The 9,310-nt window shown below is 35.6% G+C and overlaps 1 protein-coding gene across 1 annotated transcript; it reads left to right on the forward strand.

The window, feature by feature from the left end:
* The first annotated feature begins 5,554 nt into the window (after positions 1-5,554).
* LOC110228286 lies at positions 5,555-8,143 on the forward strand. The gene is made up of 5 exons (XM_021025098.1): positions 5,555-5,773; positions 6,247-6,952; positions 7,037-7,164; positions 7,235-7,465; positions 7,520-8,143. Exons 1-5 carry the CDS (start codon positions 5,555-5,557, stop codon positions 8,141-8,143), a joined length of 1,908 nt encoding a protein of 635 aa, XP_020880757.1.
* Positions 8,144-9,310: the final 1,167 nt, after the last annotated feature.

Here is a 9,310-nt window from a genome sequence, read left to right on the forward strand (position 1 = left end):
TCTGTTTGGGTCATATTATTGTATTTTGATTATGTTGTCGAAGCTGATGACAAAGCATATGTCGTTTCAATTCAATGTCCACTTAAGACAATTGTTAATAAGTGTATTGTGAAAGGAATTTGTAACAAATTTAATATGTGTATTTAGTATTTACTGATGAATGAATGAATGATATTGATTGTTCCTTAACATATATAGAAGGTTCCTGTCTTGTGATAAGGTAGATGAATATAGTAACACAATAACTAATTAAATTATTCATTATTAAAAAGGAAACTAAATTAAACATATATATATATATGTGTGTATATATAAGTATAATATAAATCTTTTTTTGGGAGGGAATGAAAAAGGTTTAAAATTGATCCTTTTGAGACCACTCCTATATCTTTATTTTTTAAATAGAAATGGTGGAGTTAAGTCTCACACTATTTCCCATGATTATCTTAAAGCAATATTTCATATATTAATGTATTTACTTTATGTGAAGTGCATGTTAACTCGAGACCGATTAGATTATTTAAGCTCAGAATTTCTTAATATTGCTATGATGAAAACCATTTTTTTCAGGGATATGCCTTCCCAGCTCTTAATTTAAAATAGCATATATTTAAATATTTTAACCTTTTAGCTTTAACAGATATATTTTTCAAATTTTATATGACATGATAAAAAGATAGGCAAATAAATTTGAATTTAATTGGGAGGCAGAGGCCCACAAATCTAATCCTTGTTGGTTGCTAACTTGCTATGATGGAGACAAAATTATATTTTAATTGATTTATTAAAAAACTGTTAGAACTAATGATCATACATGGTAATGGCTTGTGATTTTCTGATGTTAAGTGTTTTAGAGAATCATAAATAGGTCGCAATTAATCTGAATTAATAAATTCTCCATAAAGTACAGCAAACCAACGAATAAAAACAAAGAAATGCCAAATAAAAATGAACAAAAGTTTACTTCCAAAAAGATATGTATTATTGTCAAATTTAGTTTGTTAAACAATTCAAAATTAACGAAAACAAATGAGGAAGTTAGATATCTTCATACGAAAAGAAAGTTGGATATATTTGGCTGGTTAATAGTTTTGAAATGACATGTGAAATGTATCATCATGAACGTACAATGTTAGGTATTTGAGTATGGAGAGAAACAATTCCTTCTGCATATGTTAGTAACATTGTACCGAACTTGGTCAGGCCAATGTCGATTTTTATTTGCATAAATTATTTTTATATATCAACAAAATTAAATAGTAAATACTATATAATATCTCTTTTTTTTTTTTTATCGTCTGGATTTATTATTTATTACAAATTATGAGAACTGTTACATAGACGATTCTACAACAGACAACTCCTTCCGACCCTTATTAGATTCACGACAGACGACACCTCCTTCACCTCCTTCTTCATGCTTTTGATGGACACTTCTCTCTCTGCGTAGAATCCTGGCGAACGGTTATAATTGTACATCGCTGGAGATCTCCTGCACACTTGCCTCCAATAATCTGCAGATTTATTAATAAATTGCAGTATCTGGGACTCGAACCCCAGACCTCTGGGTGTATAAGCATTAATTAACCCTTGATCAACCAATGGGCCAAGGGGGCTTCCACTATCTCTTTATATATTAGATAATATGCATTATAAAATAATGTTTTACTCTCTTCTTGATCCAATACAACAAAGGTTTACCCTCTTCTTGATCATAGGGGTGTAAACCTTTCAATTCCCTCCCCCCTCCCCCCCCCCCCCCCTCTATTTTTTCTAGGCAATCAGAATCTGTCACCTAGTAAGTAAATATAAAAAAAAATTATATAAGTTATATATCGGTTTGGGTTTATAAGAAAGGGTTAGAGTTTAGATTTTATAACTAAACAAGGTTAATTGTCGGTTTGGGTTTATAAAGAAGAATTCGAGTTTATACTTTAGAATTAAATGAAGTTGTATGTCGGTTGGATTTATAAGGGATGATTATTAGGATTTATATTTTACAATTAACGAGGTTAGATATCGTTCTAGGTTTATAAAAGAGGAATAGGGTTTAGATTTATAATTAAATGAGATTATATGTCGGTTTGGGTTTATAAAAGTGGTTATGGTTTAGATTTTACAATTAAATGTGTTGAAATGATTGTTTAGGTTTTATAAAAGAGTAATTAGATTTTATTTTACAATAAAATGCGTTTAATTTTATTTTGTTATTTACATGACAGATTCTGATTGGTTAAAAAAAAGGTGAATAAAAAGATTCACCCCTAGTGGTGAACACAAGAATTGTTCTATAAAAGAAGGATAACAAAATCGTAAATAAGTTTATTTATTTATTGCATGTGTTTTTTTTTAATGATTTTGTGTGTATTAACAAATATTATGTTATTTTATCTACTTACACATTAATTTACATGATAGTACTATATTATTTCTATAAATCATGCACGAAATAACCATCACTTATATACAGTTTTGTTGGGAAAATGGCGTAATTCAACCTAAACAAATTGCAAAGTGCGTTTTTATACCTCAACAAAGATACAATGCATTTTTCAACTCCAACTCTAAACAAATTCAAAAAAACTACCCAAACTATTAGATCCGAGTGAAAAACTACATTGACTTAAGCAAAATTAGTCAACTATCAGTTTTCGCTCATTTAACCGACACGATAGAAAATTGTTTTGCCAATTTTGATCAAAATTTTGGTTATCAAACAAATAAAACATACTCCCTTTGTTGACAAAAAAAAATATATTCTCTCTGTTTCATTTTAAGTGATGTTTAAATTTTTTGCATACATATTAATTAAGAAATCAAATTTTTTTTTTTAATTTTGCTCTTTTACATAAAAATATCATTAAATATACAACTAATTCAACCAATAAGAAAATATATTGTAAAATATCATAGGTTAAAAAAAATTATATATATTTGATTTTTATATAGAAAGTTGAAAACACCACTTAAAAAAAAAAAAATCTCTAAAACATCATTTAAATAATATAGAGGGAGTATATACTAATTGAGAAAAACTTTATCGAAAAAATAATTTTTAAGATTTTCAGTGCATGCCATGATCATGATGACCACATTAGGAAGTAAATAAATTACATACTTTATCTATTTCTAAATAATGTATTTTTTCGAGTTTTACACATATTAAAAAAACATATTAAAAGATGATTATAAATGTATTATTTTTTGTGATTTGCAATTTTCTATAATTCTTATCCAAAATTATTCAAATTTTTTTTTGAAGTTTACAATTCATCAATAATAACTAATAAATATTGCATAGAAAACCTAAAACAAGTTTTTCCTAGAAAATACATTATTTAGAAACAGAGGGACTACTAGTTTTTGGTTTTGATTCTCAAGAACCTAATTTATTACCCATTCAAGACTTTTCAGAAATAATTTTCCTAAAACTTAAGAAATCGAGATTTTCATAGTTTTTTTTTTAATTATTTAAATGAGCCAAAAACCACAATTTATGAGAATTTGGAAGCTGGCCTTTTTTTTTTTTTTTAAGTCTTTTTGGATGAAATGAGTAATTGATTTATCAACTTTAAAGACATTTACAAAAGTCTTTGCTCCTATGCTTTGAAAAGAGATGTAAACCAAGTTAGCGAATGAACAAATTTGAGAAGAAAAAGATCACAGAACTTAAAGAGGAGGCCCAAATGTTCCCTATTATCTCCTTCCTATAAATGAAGGTGAAGTCTCAAACCAGCGCTGTTTCGGTCTTTTTTGGCCTTTTTCTCTCTCAGATTTTAAGGCTTCTCCTTGATTAGGTGACCGCGTTGGTTAGGTTCTATGTTCTAATCTTCTTGCTTCGCTGTCTTCGTTTCTACTGTGGAGGTGGTTGTGTGAGCTCGAATTAGTTCCCTTTTCGGGCCATTAGTTTATCTAAAGGCAATCAAATTTTGGGTTATTTCTGAGGCTCGTGTCAGTAGCCCTTCTTCATCGCCAAACTGTTCTATGGAAGTGTTAGTCGGTTGCTCGTAAGGAAGAGCTATCAATGTTGTTGCTTTGGAGTTCTTTCGCTATTAATTATTCCTTTAGCTTTTCTTATTGGGCAGTTCTTAACTTTCTCCAAGTGCGAGGCTTTTGACGATGTGGACTGGAGCAAAAACTATTTAAAAACTAATTTTTAAAAAGGTTTGCTAATAGATTAATAAACAAAATCTAAGATAGAATCTACATCAAATTTTCGGTTTCTATTTCAAAAAGTTAATATCGAAAAAAAAAAAAAAAAAAAAAACTCAAAACCAAAACCCAAAAACCAAAAACCATTTTTAAAACTATAAATAGTCATGGTCTTAGTTCTAAAACATTTTGATGGGTGTGAAGATGCTAATTGCTAAAAAGAATTGATTTGATTATTTATAGTATAAAATTGGACTTCTCTTTTTATGTAACCCATATACATTACTAAACAATTAAGCATGTTTGACTTGGAACAATGTAAAGATAAATGACATGTTACAAAATGATTTAAAGTATCTGTATGAATGAGCACATAATGTGGATGTAGGATTCACACTCGATTGTCTTTAAGTATCTCAGTGGAGAAAAACTCTTGTAAAATCAGGAAATGAATATGAGAATTCGAAAGGGAAATTAACCAAGAAAAGAAGTAAATAAATTTGATAGGAACGAAGTACAAAGTACCTTGCCAAAGTAATAAAGAGAGAAAGTATATTGTATTGCTTAGAAATAATGAATAAAAAGATTCCTCTTTTTCCAAACACATGCGTTTGAAGTTGTTTTTATAGAAAAAAAATATGATCAATGCGGTCATTTACTACTCATAATCGCATTGATCCGCATTAAAATCATGTAGGTTACAATTTGACCGAAACGGGTTGAATTTGAACTATCTTGGGCTTCGCCTGGATCTTCCAAACTCTTTCTTGCGGACTCCGAACTCCCGCGTTTTGACGCTACTGCGAGCCTTGAACAATATTCTCCTCGCTTCGGCCTTTCTCTATGCGAACTGTTTGTCGAATAAGAGCAAACTCCATACTGGCAAGAATCGAGCTCTTCTACTAGACTGAACCAAACTCCCTACTGGTTAAGCTCGATTCTTATAATAAAATATCTTTAATTCCAAGAGGATTATTATGTAATAATGACGTGGACAGATCCAAGTGGATCCTACTGAAGATGTGTGGGATCCGACCCCAACATTTAGCCCCCCCAAGTCTTGCGAGCTGAGTGTTCGGCTTGGAAGACTTAAGTAAACAGTAATTAATGAATTGAGATCTTTAACACTCTGGAATTACTCCATGTTTTACGCTATTACGCCGATCTTGGATAATCAAGTGATTTGATATCCCTGACAACCGTCATCATTAATTTCTTAATTTTATATTAATACTGCGGGGAAAACCGTCCCACTTCCCAATATTCTCGAGGCCGTCTTCCATCGTACTTTTAGGGTTCTAAGAGGTAATATTACTTTTCCTTCTTATCTTCTTTACCTAGAAAACTTTCATTCATATTACAGAAGTCGTTGTTTTCTTTCGGTAAAAACCCCTTTCGTAAAATGTCGAACCTCCCTTCTGAATTCCGCAAATATGAGGCTGATGATCTCGAAGCTCTCATGGGTGAGGGAACCGAACCTCATACCCAAACTGGAGGCGAGTTTGATCTTCACCCCCAGAGTCAATCGACCGTTGATTTTCTCAACGATCTTCGTCGCTTATGCCACATTCCCCCCAAAGTGGAGATGGTGGTCCCGGAGCCTTACGAGTCTCCAGAGTCGGTGCGAAAGGGGTATTGCTGTGCCTATGAAATTTATTTCAAAGGGTGCGGCTTATTCCTTCCCCTTCCTGAGACACTTCTTACCTACCTCAATCATCTGGGAATTGCCTTCTCTCGGTTGTCGCCCAACATGCTCCGGTATCTTATTTGTACCTTCACTGTTGCGGTGGACGCGGGCTACTCGCTGGGACTTAGCGAGCTTTTGAAATTATTCCAGGCTCGTGAATCCCGATCTTCTGGGCATTATGCCCTTTATCCGATCGCAGATCAGAACCTTATTGATGGCCTGCCTTTAAAAGATAACGCTTGGAAGAAGTTTTGGTTCTTCTTCCGTATAAATAGTTTTTCCGTTCAGAGTTCTTCCGAACTCCTCCGAACTCACTGGTCATCGAATTTGGGTAGAAACTAGGACTTAAATAAATAAGTTTCTCAGGCTATTTTAAACTGCTTTAACACTTTCTCGTTTTTCTGCAGGTTCCCAAATTCGGCCAGTTCCCTCTGTTGACTTCCTCAATATTTACAAGGCCATCCTCGAGAGGCCAGTTACTTGGAATTCTTTTACTTTGGAGAGAATTCACGGTGCCGGACATTCTTGTCAAAATGGGCCTTACTCATCCCGTCGACCCTCCTCCTGCTGAGATTGATCTCTCGAGTTTGAACGCCCGAGATAGGAGAAGGATCAGAGAAGCGGACAAGAAGGTCAAAGATCAGATCTCCCAGATTGGGAAAAACAAGAAAAACGCATCCTCCGTCGGGGACGAAAAAGTCTACCAGAAAACTCTCCTGCTTGATGACTGGTCCTTTGAAGGTTCAAAGTCAATGGCAGTCACCATAAACAATGCCCCTTCCTTTTCCCCAGCAGCTGACATCATGGTTGCTGCCACTGCTGAAGAAGGAGGTCCCTTAGATGGCCCCTCTTTTACGAAGAAGAGGAAGGCTGAGGGTCCTGAACCCCCGATTCAGGGAAGGTCCAAGAGCAAGAGGAAAGCCGAAGCCATTTCTTCAAGTCCTCCAATTCCTGAATCTGCTGATATTCAGGGTAGAAATCATGATTCAGGAATTGTTTTTAGAGAGCCACTGAGTTCAGGGATGCTACCTCCCAGGCATCCTCGAGGTAATACCTCTAGAGCTCGATCATCTCCGAGCTCAGGACTCGTTGCCAGAGCTTCATCTCCATCAAGTAATCCTCAATTAACCTTTTGGTACCGGAGATTTAACTGATTTTTTAAGGAATTCTATATTCATACGAATATCTTTACTTTAGATAAAGAGAAGATTGGAAACATCTTTAGATGTTTCCATACTCGCTCTAGGAAGAAACTTCCGTCCTTTGGGCACTGGAGGGATGACATCAAGAAGATGTATATCAGTCATTCGTTCCACTCCTCTCAGGTTTGACTGTTTGAGTCTGTAAACCTTTGATCTTGAATCTCCTTTTTCTTATTGCATCTCGCTTTATCAGGCAACCTTGGATGTGAACAGCATCATCAACCATTACGAAGAAGAGCTTACCAAAGTCTCCAAGAGAGCTGCTATTACCGAAGGAGAGATTGAGAAACTCCAATCTTCCAACCAGCTTGCGAAGGAGACGACTGGTCTCGACTCGGCTCGTCAGAAAGAAATCGAGCAACTTGAAAGATCTGGCGAGGAGACAAGGAAGATTTTGACAGAGACAGAGCAAAATCTGAAAACTGCCCTTGCTGATCATAACTTCGCAAAGGGCGAGATTGAACTTCTGAGATCATAGCTTAGCAAGGTCAAGACAGCTGCTGAGGAGCTTGAACGCAAAAACGAATCTCTTTCCGAACTGAAAGATCAGGATGTTCGCAAGATATCTCATGATGCTCGGAAAGAGGTTAAAGGAGTTGGGCAAAAGTTCCTTCTTGCCGTGCAGGAATTTATTTCTGCGGATAAAGCTTGGAACAAACTTAACTCCGAACGTGATGAGCTGAAGAGCAATCTCGATTTGATCAAGGAGATAGAGGAAGGATCGATTAATTTGGCCGAAGAAAAAGAGACAGTTGGCGCTGAGCTTGCTGAGACTGAAGCTAAGCTAGCTACTGCTCCTCAGCCATATTTAGATTTGCAGCAATTTGTCTATGAGTTCGCTGATTCCCCTCCACTGACCGAACCTAATGCCGGTTTGTCTTTGGATGAAATGATGTTAACTGGTTCCCCTAGTGCTCATTTTAATGAATTCGGAACCAACGTTGACAAAATATCTTCGGAACGAACACAGGAGTTCTCTGGTCAGGATCCTGCTAGCTTGCCTATCCCTGAGGTTGTTCTCACAGCTCAAGATGCTGCTGTCGGAGGTGCTCCTGACTTAAGCCAAGTAGGAGGTGGAGGCGGTTCGCCTATGAATAAATGATGGTGATTGTACTCACCTTTTATGGGGAATGTCCCTTTAATTTTAAAACATAAAACTTGCTTTGTCGGCCATGGGGCCGTTTGTTACTTTTTTTTTTTGAGTTTTTTGCCCAAGGGGATTTTTAATTAAAATTTCTTTAGAAAGAAATATTTAATTTTGGTGGAAACCATCGATTTTACCTGGAGGGTTTGCAAAGTCCTCCTAACCGACATGGTTTAGAATTATAGGAAAGATAGGCTGATCAGACCCACTTGCCTTTTTTAAAGAAAAAACATTAGAAATTTTCCTCGGTCTCTCGGTTGCGAGGTTAGAGCTTGGCTTACAAGAACACTTCGTGATACTTCGAAATGTGTTTGCTTAGAAAAATCTTAGTGAGAACTGTTTGCTTTTCTCGAAAAGGACAAAAAAGGTTTAATACCATTTATTAACTGCCCTTGAACTTCACGTTCGAAATTCAGTTTGCCTACTAGGTGTTAAGTGATACTTGAATAACCTATGTTTTGTAGGTCTTGTTTGTGCATGTACACAAAAATCGAAAGGTCGTAACTGTCAAATCAATAGATTGACGTTTAACTTCCTTTTTCAATAAATACTCAAGTGAGTAACCTTACATATTTTTCCTATATAAGGAGAGTAAGATTTTGGGAATTTCCCAATAAACCTTTTCTTTGCAGTTGTTTTTGATGGCCTCTCCCCAAGGAAAACCTTCTGATCCTAATCCACCACGATTCCCTTCAAGCGAATCTCTTTTTCCAACGGGGGATGGATTCACTCCACAAGGGGTGGCTATTCCTTGTTTTCTTTCTTCCATGTCTAAGGAAGAGCAGATCGAGTGCCATGAATTCATGGAACAAGTTTGGACCTTGTACCAATTGTTTCAAGGTTTTACATGATAGATTTGTAATGCATCTGTTTTTTGTAGATCACGGAAAGGTACGTTTTCCTCTGCTCCGAAAGGCAACGCCTCGGAATGAAACGCCGTAACCTCGAGGATCGGATTGCTAGAATGGAAAGGAAGATTCGATGTTTGGAGTTGGACGTTCACAACTGGGAGAGGAGGGGATTTGACTCTATCGCCCGCATTCCTGGCTGTCTTCGAGAACACATCAGGTTCCTGAAGAAGCATTGGGATATCTACCAAAGGAGCCTCGAACCCGACGAACGTGA

Source organism: Arabidopsis lyrata (genome assembly GCF_000004255.2).
Source record: "Arabidopsis lyrata subsp. lyrata unplaced genomic scaffold ARALYscaffold_5, whole genome shotgun sequence".
Classification (NCBI taxonomy): domain Eukaryota; kingdom Viridiplantae; phylum Streptophyta; class Magnoliopsida; order Brassicales; family Brassicaceae; genus Arabidopsis; species Arabidopsis lyrata.

Coding starts and splice junctions, on each gene's coding strand:
- LOC110228286 (XM_021025098.1), top strand. CDS start 5,555: ATGTCGAACCTCCCTTCTGAATTCCGCAAATATGAGGCTGATGATCTC. Junction 6,953..7,036: donor CAGAGCTTCATCTCCATCAA/GTAATCCTCAAT, acceptor TCTTTACTTTAG/ATAAAGAGAAGATTGGAAAC. Junction 7,165..7,234: donor ATTCGTTCCACTCCTCTCAG/GTTTGACTGTTT, acceptor TCGCTTTATCAG/GCAACCTTGGATGTGAACAG.